The sequence below is a fragment of the Pteropus alecto genome, unplaced genomic scaffold (genome assembly GCF_000325575.1).
Source record: "Pteropus alecto unplaced genomic scaffold, ASM32557v1 scaffold125, whole genome shotgun sequence".
In the NCBI taxonomy this organism is placed as follows: domain Eukaryota; kingdom Metazoa; phylum Chordata; class Mammalia; order Chiroptera; family Pteropodidae; genus Pteropus; species Pteropus alecto.
The window spans coordinates 2,515,585-2,528,364 of record NW_006436888.1 but is presented as its reverse complement, the minus strand read 5'-3'; the positions used below and the strand labels follow the sequence as shown (position 1 = coordinate 2,528,364).

General features: G+C 56.0%; 2 protein-coding genes across 2 annotated transcripts in view; both read left to right on the top strand.

Moving 5' to 3' along the window:
• Nucleotides 1-2,709, top strand: part of EFHD2 (EF-hand domain family member D2) — a 4,098-nt gene extending 1,389 nt beyond the window's left edge. Inside the window, exons 2-3 of the mRNA XM_006914336.3 lie at nucleotides 40-174; nucleotides 1,145-2,709. Of these exons, the coding sequence (XP_006914398.1) occupies nucleotides 40-174; nucleotides 1,145-1,276 (267 nt within the window). The 3' untranslated portion in view covers nucleotides 1,277-2,709. The remainder of the gene's footprint in view (nucleotides 1-39; nucleotides 175-1,144) is intronic.
• Nucleotides 2,710-5,796: 3,087 nt separating this feature from the next.
• CTRC (chymotrypsin C) lies at nucleotides 5,797-11,870 on the top strand. Its single transcript, XM_025048524.1, has 8 exons — nucleotides 5,797-5,836; nucleotides 7,043-7,134; nucleotides 7,230-7,327; nucleotides 8,150-8,275; nucleotides 9,101-9,237; nucleotides 9,992-10,137; nucleotides 11,012-11,168; nucleotides 11,827-11,870. Exons 1-8 carry the CDS (start codon nucleotides 5,797-5,799, stop codon nucleotides 11,868-11,870), a joined length of 840 nt encoding a protein of 279 aa, XP_024904292.1.
• The last annotated feature ends 910 nt before the right edge of the window (nucleotides 11,871-12,780 follow it).

The window sequence follows — 12,780 nt, the reverse complement described above, 5'->3', positions numbered from 1 at the left end:
CCCTCCCCCCGACACTGTGTGCCTCTCTCCCTGCCGCAGTTCCTCCTGATTTTCCGCAAGGCGGCCGCTGGGGAGCTGCAGGAGGACAGCGGGCTGCACGTGCTGGCCCGCCTCTCCGAGATCGACGTCTCCACCGAGGGCGTCAAGGGGGCCAAGAGCTTCTTTGAGGCCAAGGTAAGGCATCGAAGGACACGCCAAGCCTAGGCTGGGATTCGACCTGACCCCGGCTCCAGGACGTTGGCCGGGGTTAAATAGGACCTCAGCTCTCGGGTCAGCACCTCCCCTCCCCGTCCCTGCTGAGGCCGTAGACAAGACATGGAGAGCTGACACCCCAGCTGGGCTGGGCAAGGCCCGCTGTGCTCCTTGGGTCTGTCTCCCATCCAGACCGTGATCCTTTCCAGCTTCCCCGTTTTCTCCCTGCCCTGGGGGGTAGGTGAGAAGTATATACTCTTGAAGAGGTGACAGAGACTGAGCTGCCCCTGGCATATAGAGGCACTACCCCGCAGAACGGGGCCCTGAAGGGTGGGCCTGGGAGAGAGCAGAGCAGGCCCAGAAACACTGGCTCCCGGGGCCTCTTGGAGACAGCAGCCCCTCCAGCCCCAGCCTGGAGGGAGTTTGGCAGACCCCAGAGGCCACCATCGTGCACAGCACCCTGCCCTTTCAGCACACGCTGACATGGAGGGAACAGGTGTGGCCCCTGGATCCTGCCCTCCCAGGGCCCTGGGACACCCACCTTCCTGTGTTTCTCCCTCTTCCCATGTTAGTTAAGAACATTCCTTCCAAAAGCCGCCTCCCACCTCCTTCTGGGCCTTGAGGGCTGAGGGGGTGTTTCGGGGTTCATCAGTGGGACCAGTGGGCAGCTGGACTCTCCCGGACAGGAGACAGGAGAAGGGTACATCAGAAGTTACAGGACCCATAGTATGCAACAGCCACTGAATGTATGTTCTCTCTTTCAATCCTCCCCATGGATCCATGGGGTCAGTTATTGAGCACCAAGCTCTAAATGGAGAAACTGAGGCCCCGAGAGGTAAATGGAATGCCTGACCCAGGGCCGGAGCTAGTGAGCAGGGGAGCTGTGTGGGCATTGCTGGGAGGAGCCCAGAGAAAGCCCACGCGGAGGCCCCTCACCCCCACTTCACCCCAGGTCCAGGCCATCAGTGTGTCCAGCCGCTTCGAGGAAGAGATCAAGGCTGAGCAGGAAGAGAGGAAGAAGCAGGCGGAGGAGATGAAGCAGCGGAAAGCGGCCTTCAAGGAGTTGCAGTCCACCTTCAAGTAGCGAGGGGCTGTGGCCAGACCGCCTGGCCCCCGCCCAGCGCCCAGTCTGGCCAGCGAGGGCAGGAGGGCGGACAAACTGGAAGCTGAGCCTGAATGCTCAGCTCTGTCTGAAGGGACCATCCTAAAAACCTACAGGTGTCTGTGAGCGAGGCCACGTGAAGGGTCTCACAGACGTGGCCTGACCTCTCCCCACTCCCTGCCACGGGACCCTGTCCTGAGACCATGACACCAGCGCTGGCTCCCTGCCTGGCCCAGACCTCCCTGGCATCCCCAAGTCTCTCTGGCACCCCCGCCCGCTCCAGGGCCGCGCCCTGCCCTGCCCATGTGCCTGCCCTCCACACACACCCCTCCACTCCCCTGTGCCTCTCCCTTTCACCTCCTCCCCTGCCCGGAGGCCTCCTGCCCTCAACCCACAGGCTGTACTGCCCTCAGCCCCTTTTTAGACTGGGGGGAGCGACAGATGGCAACAATCGTGGCCGGCTCCATGGAGTGGGACCTATGGAGCTGATCAGAGGCACAGGGGTGCCCCAGCCCCAGCCCCTGTGCCTCCAGCCCTGCCTCTTCTCTACTGGAGTCGGGGGGGTAGGCGGGGAGAGACTCCTATTTTTGTGAAAGGACCCAGGCCTCTGGCATGCCATGCAACCCCAGCTCTCGGGGACCCAGCCAGGCAGGGTGAGGGGGCAGCTGTGTCAATCTACCTCACAGGCCCACACTCTCCCAGCCATGCCATGTATCGTGGGCAGGGAAGGCTCTGGGGCAAACGCGCCACCCCCTCGTCCCCCTGGGACAACCGGGGATCTCAGGGGCTCTGGAGAGAGCAGCGTGGGGGAGAGGGATGGCTTCTTCCCGGGGAGGGAACCAGCGCTGTCTTCTCCGGAAGGCGTCTAAGAAGTGCTTTATGTGGTTTGCACGGACCAGACAGTGGGAAGCAGGGGACCTCGCCCAGCCCTTTCTCACCATCCTTCCCCAAGTGACATTCGCCGCCTTGTCACCAGCGACAGGACCTGTCCCATCATAGCCACCTCCTGAGGAAGCATGGGGACCCCAGCCCTCGCTGTGCCACGGGCCCGGTCCTGCGCATCTCCCGTGTGCTCGCTCGTGTGTGTGCGTGTCTGCGTGTGCCTGTCACCGTGTCGTGAAACTGTGCCCGTCACCCAGTCCAAACCAGTGAGTGGCCATCGAGGCCCCAGTTATGCAACTTTCGGTGTCATGACAGCGTCCACTGCTTTTTAAACTCGATAACTTTATTTTAGTAAAACGCTCCAAGAGTCTACGAAACTCCCGTTGGATTTGCAGAGGTTTTATTTTTTTGGCCTTAGAATCTGCAAAAATTAGGAGGTACTGACCCCCGTGAAGCAGCCTTGGCCCTGGATTGCGTTTGCCTTAGCGGATATGTTTATACAGATGAATATAAAAGGTTCTTTTTCTTTTGGCTTATTGCTCTCTTATTCCTCCCTTCTCACCTCCCCCCCTCCCCGACCCCCCCCAAAAAGCTACTTCTTCATTCGGTGGTACAATTATTTTTTTTAACTAAAATAAGATAAAATTCTATATTCTTATGTGTGTGTGGTTCTTGTTGGTTGGTGGGGGATGGAGGGGATGGGAACGGGGGGGAACAGGGATGAGGACACGTGGGTGCTAGGGCAGCATTTGCTCAGGTGTCTCCTGTGTCATGTCGAGCCCGGGAGAAGAAGGGACTCATCCTAATGGGACAGGTTGAGTCCGATGTCCACCCGCTATCGCCAGACACAAGTTACAGGTATTAACTCATTTAATCCTCAAAACCAGCCCATGACACGGGTGCTGTTTTATTCCCAGATAAGAACAGGGAGACGCAGAAAGTCTCCCAGAGGCACACAGGCAAGTGGGCCAACAGGGTGCAGGCCAAGGCCACTGAGCGCACAGCCTGGGCCCCTACCATCCAACCACGCTGCTTGGTGAGTTCAGAGGGGGCGTGAGTGTCTGGGGCCGTGGCACACAGCGTGATGGTCAGAAGTGGCACCAAGGCCATGGGAATTCTGGATTGATGCACCTTAGAGTCCCCCGAGACTCCCACAAACAGATACCCCAAACCTTCCCCACCACACACACAGAAAAGAGCCAGGGTGTTCCCGGTGTGTGTCTTGGGACAGATCAGGCTCCCAATGGGTCCCAGTCTCCATATGAGAGCTGACTAGAGTCTCAAGGTCTTCTCAGCCCTGTGGTTTCCGGGTAGGGCACCCCCATGTGCCACCTGAGTGGGGCTTGGGAGATGGGGTTTAGGCGGAGCATCACAGCCTCCAGGTGGACGTGCGTGGTACTACAGCAGCCAGGATACCGTTTGCCTCTGGCTTCCTCAGGGCAGACATGGGGAGGGCTGTATCCTTGTGTATTTCCTGGAGAATGCCACCCCTACATGCCACCTGATGCCTGAGATGCCACCACCATCAACCCTGCTTGTTAGATTAAGTATGGGAAGAACATCAGATTCCTAAACTTCTAATGAAAACAGTCTCAGAACAGAGGGAGAGATGCTGACAGGGAAGGGCTAAAATTTCAGCTCGAGTCCCCGCCTAGCTGGCCCGGCGATGGATGTGAGCCTCAAGCCCTCGGGATGCGAGAGATGGGCCAGCTGTCCCATGCCGGGGCCCTCTACTAACAGCTCTCAGCTGGGAGAGGGCCCTCGGCCTCAGCCTGCAGAAGACCCATCCACCCCCCTGACTCCCAGCCAGGGCAGAAGGCACAGGCTGAGGAATGAAGAGCCTCCAAATATTCAGGGACCAAGAGTAGAAAGGGAGACAGTTCCTTAAAACCCTCCCCAGGTCCCAGCCTCTCACCGAGACTCCCCCAAAGAGTCCCGGCCCCCATCACCAAACCCAAACCCCTCACTCAGCCCCCAAACCCTCTCTGAACTCACAGTCCTTCCATCTGGTTTTGAGGAGAAACTCAGCCAGCCCTCCCTTTGTGGCCTCACCTGGGATGACAGCTGCCACCGAGAGTCCTGTCCCAATGACTAACCCGGGCAGTGGCACCTGCCCTGTTTCTCAGGCCCTTCCAGCCCTGCCACTCCCAACCTTGGCTTTACTTCTATTAAGGTTCCCCCTCCCCTGAGCCAGCCAAAGTGCCCAGGGTCATTTTTCCAGCACAGTCTGACCCTGAGTGGCTGAGAGATATTGAGGGCCCAGATCCTGGGAGGCCCCACTGCAGCCCTATGGGGGCGGGATTCGAGCATCCTCACCCTCTCAAGTCCTCAAGTTCATTTTGGGCATGGGATCTGTAGAGAAGAAATCCTTTCTTCATCAAACTCTCACCCGGAACTAGCTTCTCATTCAGGGACACTCCGAGGAATACCTACCCCCCTGTCCGGCAGGGACCACCAACAGTCCCAGCCCTAGCAAAGGGCCTAGCCGTAGGAGGTGCTCGGCAGATGCGGGAGGGAGGGAGGGAGGGAGGGAAGGGATGGCGCCCATGTACATGGTAGGAATGAATGACATCCAGGTACATGGTGTATCAGTGCCCCCCAGTCTGGGCCAACGAGTCGCATCTTTAAGTACTCAAGTTTATCCAACTCCAAGCCCCACCCCTCAGTCACAGGAAATCCATGCCCCCAGGGCTCCCTTCTACAGTAGACACGAGCCCTCCCTGCTGGGGCCGCTTCTTCGATCTTGGTCACCATGGCCAGAAATTCAGGTCAGCCACTTGACCTTGACATTCAAATCATGAACCCTTAGGACTGAAAGGAGCCTAGAGTGCATCTGGTCCTATTTCCCCATTTCAGAGACGAGGAGATTGATGGGGCCTTGCAAGGAGACAACTGACCTGGCTCCAGGTAGGAATCTGGACAATCAGCCACCTGCCGGGCTGTCCCTGCTTCAGCCTCCATCCACGGCCATCCAGGGAGGAGGTGCTGGAGAAAAGGGGTACCCCAGGCCCAGACAATATTAGTTGAATGAGAGAGAAGGAAAAAGAGAGAAAACAACAAAAAGAGAGGAAAGAAAGAGATGAAGCTATAAAAACAGAAGAAATCGGGGTATCGCAGTCACGTAAAGCCCCAGACTAGCCTGAGACGTGTGTCTTCCAGTCCTGGTTTTGTTCTATCCCAGCCGTATGACCGTGGACAGTCACTGACCCCTGAGTCTCAGTGGCCTCATCTTTAAGGAGTGAATAAGCGTGTCTACTTCATGTTGTTGGGAGAAGTCAGTGGCTACAAGAAGCATGGCACACAGTAGGTGCCCAATAAATAATAACAAAAAGAACGAGTTATGGAGAGAGAAGGAGAGTATACTCCATGGAGAGTGGTGGGGGCACCCGAAACCTGCAAACCTCAAAATTTGCTCTGTCTCGGGATATCTGGGAAATCCATGCCTCAAGCCAGCCCTAGCTCCTGCCCAAATTAAACAGTAACCGCCCAAGGTCAGGGAAAGGGCCTTGTCAGAACAGGTTTCTCTCCGAGGGGTGGCTCAGCCTTGACCAGGTGCCACCCCTCACCCTGGCCTATAAGTGTGTGCCCGCCCACCTCCGTGGTCATTGGTCCTGAGCGACATGCTGGGCATCACAGTCTTGGCCGCGTTTCTGGCTTGTGGTAAGCTGTGGGTTGGGGACCAGCTGCAGCCCGCGGGCTATGAGTATGGGCTGGCCTCCCAGGGACACAGATAGGAACGGGGGGCCCTCTGCTCTCCCGGGCTCCAGGAAAGGAGCTTGGGGTTCCGATGTGGGTTCAGATACTGCCGACCAGCTATGTGTCAGATGAGCCCCTTGTCCACTTGGCAGATAGAGCTGATGATCTGACCTCCCGGGGTAAAGACTAGAGATGAGGTGAGGTGAAGGCCAGCGACGCCATAGATGCCTCATCCTGGGTCTGTCCAGGGACCACCGGGGTCTACTTTCGTCAGTGTTGGCATCGCTCCACTGGGTATCCTTTGCCATCCCTTATGTTTGGAGCCTTCTCCCAGATTAGGGATCAAGGAACCTGGCCTCAATGTCGCTTACTCTCACCAGGACCTGGACGAGCCACTTCACCTCTCTAAATCTCGCTGGCTCATTTGGCAAATGAGAGCACTTGATTAAGAGTCCTAGCTAACAACAATAACGGCAGTAATAATAACAGCATCTCTGTTTATTGAGCATTTACTATGTGCCAGGCACTGTACTAAGCAAACCTTCGATACGTAGGAGCTAATTTGATCTTCACAACTACCTCGAGAGGCAGAGCCTATTAATGGCTGCATGTTACAGATAAGAACACCAAGCTCAGTGACTCTCCCTATCTTGCCTAAGATCTCAAGGCCGGTTAGTGGTAGAGCCAGAATTTGAGTCTGGGTCTGCCTCACTGCGGAGTACGTGATCTTGACCTGACCGCTCCACACAGCTCCCAGCTCTGACGGTCTGGAACTCTGTAGACTCAATGCTCACGCACCCCCATTACACTGTGGCTTTCAAAGGGACAGCAGGGTAAGCGGAAAGGACATAGGTATAGCCAGGCACTCACGCGCGGGCCAGCCACCTTTCACTTCCTCCCAGGAATGAGGCATTCCCTCTGTCCTGGGCTTTTCGCTTAACTCTTCGTAGGCATCATCTAATTTAGTTCTTGCCAGGTTAGTGCTATTCTTCCCACATCACGTAAAGGGAAGCTGAGGCCCAGAGAACTAGATGCCTTCCCCAAAGTCACGCGGTAAAATCTGAACTCACGTCTTCCCAGCCCCAAAGTTTGTGCTCTCTCCCCCTCCCCCTTCCCCAACGGGGTGCCAGCCCCACTCACCTGTGCTCTTCCTCTCCTGTGTCCCCCCAGCCTCCAGCTGTGGGGTCCCCACCTTCCCGCCCAACCTATCAGCCCGAGTGGTGGGAGGAGACAATGCCAGGCCCCACAGCTGGCCCTGGCAGGTAAGTACCGCTGCAGGAGTGGGAGACGGGTAGAGAGGGTGATGGGGTAAGGGTCCCTGGGGACTAACATGTGGCCCTTCCACACCCTCCTCCAGATCTCCCTTCAGTACCTCAAGAATGACACGTGGAGACACACCTGCGGTGGCACCTTGATCGCCAGCAACTACGTGCTCACAGCTGCCCACTGCATCAGGTAAACAGGGAGGACGCCCAGAGGAGCAACTTGATAAGCCGCTTTTATGGAGCACCTACTACGCTCTCAGGCGCTGGACTAAATAAGCTGCTTATATCCAGTAACTCTGCTTTCGTTTCTCCATGCGACAGTATTTATCGTGCACCTACTATGTGCCGGGGAACATAGCAGTGAGGACAAAGTCTGTGCTCTCGGCTAGCTCATTTCTAGTGGAAGACAGAGCATCAGACCATTACACAAGTAAATATATAACATATCAAACAGCAATGAAGAAAAATGAGGCTGGGAGACAATAGAAAGTATAATGGGTTCTATTTTAAACGACGTGACCGGGGAAGATGCCTCTGAAAAAAGAATATTTGAGCAAAGACCTGAAGGAAGTCATCCGTCCGGGGAAAGGGTGCTCCAGGTGGAGGAGGGAGCCCACTCTGAGAAATAAGGAGGAAGCGGGTATGGCCAGAGCGGAGTCCAGAGGGGAGAGAGGTGAGTTAGAGAGCGATGCAGGCAAGATGACGCCGGCGGCTTGGACTAGCTCGTTCTCACAGTTGTCCTGAAAGGTCAGTCCCAATGTTCTCTTCACCTTAAAGATGAGGGAACTGAGGCCTGAGGCCGCCCACCTAGGAGTCAAAGTGGACCTGGCTCAGAGAACGGGGTCCTTACCCTGGGCGCTGGGAAGGGTCAATGCAGATGGATGTTCCCTTCTCCCGAACGATTCCCATGGTGGCCACAGAGCTGGGACACCAAAGTTCCAAGTTCCCTCTCTACCCCACTGGCTAGCTGGGGCAGGAGGCCACCCTGAACCGGTCTCCCTCCTCTGTTCAGCAACACTCTGACCTACCGAGTGGCCCTGGGGAAGAACAATCTGGCGGTGGCTGACGAGGAAGGCTCCCTGTACGTCGGTGTGGACACCATCTTTGTCCACGAGAAGTGGAACTCCTTCCTGCTGCGGTGAGTGCCCAGCTGACCATCTCATGGCCCCTGGGCAGGGGCAGCACTGAAGAAAGAGAGGTCTCTGCAGAGCCTGGCCTCACCCTGTCCCTGGACTCCATCCTCACTCTGAACAGCCAGCAGATGACCCCTTTACACAAAATGGCAAAACGCTAAGTGGAAGCAAACCCCTTCCATATTCATCATTGGCCAAGAGCCCCCGGAAGGTACACAGGGAAAAAAGACCCAGAGGCTAACCCAGGACTCACCTTTATTGAGCACCTAATGTCTGCCCACATTGCAATAAGCACCGTATACGCCATCTCTTATGTAATCCTCACAACAGCCTTAGACAAGGAACTGAGACTCAGAGAGGATAAAAAATATGTCCCAGGTCACTCGGCCCAGTATGTGTCAGAAGTAGGAATCAAACCACGCCGGTCTAGGGGTGCCAGCTTTCAACCTGGATACGTGAAAACATTTAAACTTGTATCCATACATCTTTGATCATTGTAATTTTTTAATTTACTTTAGCTTAATTACATAGCCTGCAGTGGTTCAAAATGTTTCCGCTCAAGTCTCCCTTCTGTTAAGCCTACCACGATGTGAAGACACAGGTGGGAGAAGAAGAAGAAGCGACATCTAAAAGGGATGGGTGATGGGATTAGAAGGGGGATCATCTGTCATCTGACATCCCTGTCGGCCAGCAGGAAGCTGGCAGTCAGGACGTGTCGGGAGGACCTCTGGTCACCCTTGGCCTGACTCTCAACTCACAGCCCAGGCCTGTTAGCATCGGCTGGGGGGCCAAGACCTCCTGCCCACTCAAGCCTTCACTTTGAATTCCAGCAACGACATTGCCCTCATCAAGCTGGCGGAGTCTGTGGAGCTGAGTGACACCATTCAGGTGGCATGCCTGCCCGCGGAGGGCTCCTTGCTGCCTCAGAACTACTCCTGCTATGTCACCGGCTGGGGCCTTCTCTGGAGTGAGTACAACCCCTGGCAAATCACAAGAGCCTTCCTGGAGGAAGCGGCTCCCACAATAAGCATACCACCCCCATTTGCCCATCATGTCTCCTTTTTGCCTAAAAATCTTCAGGTCTTTTTAACTTTGTAATGATAATAGCTGATATTTATTAAGCACAGACCAAGTAACAGACACTAACAAGTGCATGGAAAAGGTGCTGTAAGGATTAAACAGATTAGAATTTATCAAGTGCTTAAAACAGGGCTTGGCACATACTAAGTGCCACATAGGTAACTACTAAATAAACTAAATAAACAGTTTGAGGGTAGGGAATTAGATTTAATGGTATATCATATGCCCAAATAAATTAAAAGGTTAAACATGAATAAACCAAATTATGGAAGACTTAGAGGAAAATGCAGATTAAGACTTGGGAAATCTTGGGGTGAGAAGACCTTTTACTTTGTGACACCAAAGGCAGACCTATAAGGAAACAGATGAAAATTAAAACCCCAGAATCCAAATTAAAGAGAAATCACCTCAAAGGGCTATGATTAGTCTACCTCCAGCCTGCTCCCCCTCCCTGCCCTGGAGGGTCTCCAACCCAAACGGTTTAGGGTCCTTGGCTCAGAGTCTCACCTCTCCATCAGGGCTTGTGTGCGGTTCCCATAAAGTTTAACCAGAACTCGCAGGGGCCCTGTCCCAGCCCCATCCAGCCCTCTGTTCCAGAAGGCCTGGGCTGACTCCCCGGTCACCACCTGTTCTCTCCCCAGCCAACGGCCCCCTCGCTGACGAGCTGCAGCAAGGCCTGCAGCCTGTGGTGGATCATGCCACATGCACCCAGTGGGACTGGTGGGGTGCCTTGGTGAGGAACACCATGGTGTGTGCCGGAGGGGACGGCGTCATCTCAGCCTGCAACGTGAGTGTCCAGGCCCTGCACCCTATCCCTACCCCAGACGGCCAAGCAGAAGGGGGCAGTGAGGAAGGTGAAGGAGGGTGGGGAATGGGGAGACCCACATGAGTGCACCTTTCCCTGGGGGAGACTGAGCCCCACTTGGGCCCAGGAGGCTTAGGAGAAACTTCTCACCCTCACCTCCTTCCCTGCCCCTCTCCCCAGCACTGTGGTGAGAGCATAAGACTCGAGCATGAGCATCTGCATTCGAGTCCCAGGGCCTCCACTCAGTAACCATGGGACCTCGGGCGGGCTGTCTAACCTCTGAGCCTCAGTTTTCCCGTCTACAGTATAGAGACATAGTAAGCACCTCACAGGGTTGCTGTGAGGAATAGATGAGTCTGACGAGCGTAGACGAGGCTTCGTTAAAGTCTCTACACATGTTCTGTGGGCCACCATCTCATCTGTCCAGGAAGACAGAGGACTTAGGGAGGCTGACGCAGAACCAAGAAACAGCTAGGACAATCGGGGACTGTCCTGTTTTCAGACACGTGACCCCTCTTCCCATTCCCATCTGCCTCCCTTTCCCAGCTTTCCAGCCCGGCCTCAGCATCCTGACACATCTTAGACACAGCAACCTGAACAGCTAGGGAAACCGAGGCACAGCGAGGGTCACCATCTTCGCAAGATCACACAGCAATCCAAGAGCTAGTCTGACACCCTAAGACCTCCCCGACCCAGGCAAAGGCAGCCCCAAACCACATCTTCTCTGCCTCCCTCACCATGGAAGGCTGAGACCAACACGGGGTACCAAGGCTGAGGGGCCACCCCGAACCTCCCCTGCTTCCCAAGCCTGCCTCTGGGGGAGGCCTGGGGCCTGACACCTGCCCGTCTGGTGCAGGGGGACTCGGGAGGCCCGCTGAACTGCCAGGCAGAGAACGGTTCCTGGGAGGTGAGGGGCATCGTCAGCTTTGGCTCCGGGCTGAGCTGCAACACCTTCAAGAAGCCCACGGTCTTCACCCGGGTGTCCGCCTACGTTGACTGGATCCGCAAGGTGGGTGTCCGCCTCCAAGCTCTCCTTCCTGCACCCGCCAGCCCCTCCCCTGCCCTCGCCCCCCACTCACTCCTTCACTCACTCATTCGTTTGCTGGTTCGGTCACTCGTCCGTGCATGTATTTTGTCACGCATTCATTCATTCATTCATTCCTTTACTCAGTCAGGAAGTATCGAGCGCTTACTGCATGCAAGCCTTGAGTCGGGTGGAGTGAAGGAAACAGTGGTCAACTTCCCCGTCCGTTCGTCCACAGGCTTCAGCAAATACTTAGTCCCAGTTCCAGGCATCACACCAGTCTCCCCCAAAAGTGAAACATGGGCCCACGAGAGCCCCACAGAGGAGAAGGGGTGGCGTGGCTGACCACAGATATCCCGAGGGTGGGGGAGCAGAGGGTCACTCGTGCTCTGGGCTTTCACACTGGGGGCGGATGGGTTTTGAGCCCCATTTTCACAGCGGTCTGAAAGGCTGAGGGGGCACAGAGACCTTGAGCAGAGGCGAGAGACCGGCTCGTGAAGGCCCTGGGCTCCCTGCCACGTCCCCTTGTTCCTGGTCTCAGGGCAGAGCCTTGTGTGCACGCATGCGCACACACACGCACACACACGCGCACGCACACACACGCGCACGCACACCAGAGGGCCTCACTCTGTTCTCTGCTCTTCCAGAAAACGCAGCTGTGATTCATCCTCGGAAGCCGGGCAGCAAATAGATCCCCGTTACCGCAATAAACCTTGGCCCTCAAGCCGCCTGCCTTCTTGATTTGTGCCTCCCCTGCAGTTCCCACACCAGGGATTCAAAGAGAGACGCCCCAGCCAGGCCGGCTAGGCCTTGGAATTTGCTGCAGGGGGTACTAGTGGATGGGTATCCCAGGAAGACACCTGGCACCTGAGGGGATATGAGTTAAAGACACAGCAGACACTTGCCCCCCAACATCTCACAGCTGTGAACTGTTGGGGCCCTGATCAAATCACCTTTTTCTCGGTTCAGCCTCCACAGAGGAGTCTGGTGGGTCCTCAAGCCTCCCAGCTGCAGGGCGAGAATAGGGTCTCCCCTAGGGACAGCCTCCATGACCCAGATAGAGTGGCCACAGGAGGACACCCCCTGCTCAGTCACAAACATGGGAGGCCCTCCCACCCCAGAGCAAATCTCATGGACGCTGTTGGCTTGAGCTCTCAGAATCAAGAAGTGTTTAATGAGCCCTGAGATCATGCCAGCCCCGTGCTGGACACGGCGAGGGTAGAGGAGGAGGAGACCTCAGCCCAGCCCGCAGCGGGTGCAGGTTTCCACATCCGGTCACGGCAGGTCGGAGCTGGAAACACTTTCACTGTATTAGGCAGAAAGGGAAACTGGGCAAGTTCACAGGAATGGACGGCTATTAATATGTGAGCCACAAAGACTCAGGGAAGGGAGAGCCCCCCTGAGGCTGACTAGGGGGCAAGTGGGGCCAAAAAAGAGAGTGACCCAGTGTCCAGTGTCGGACAGCCCACGTGGGGCCCCCCCCGACCACGGTGCTCCTGAGAATGTGCCGATCTATAGCGCGAGGTGCCCCCACCCCAGCCGCCCCTGGTGGGTCTACGAGTTGTCCTATTTCTCCGTCAGACCTTGGCTCCCAGAGGTGG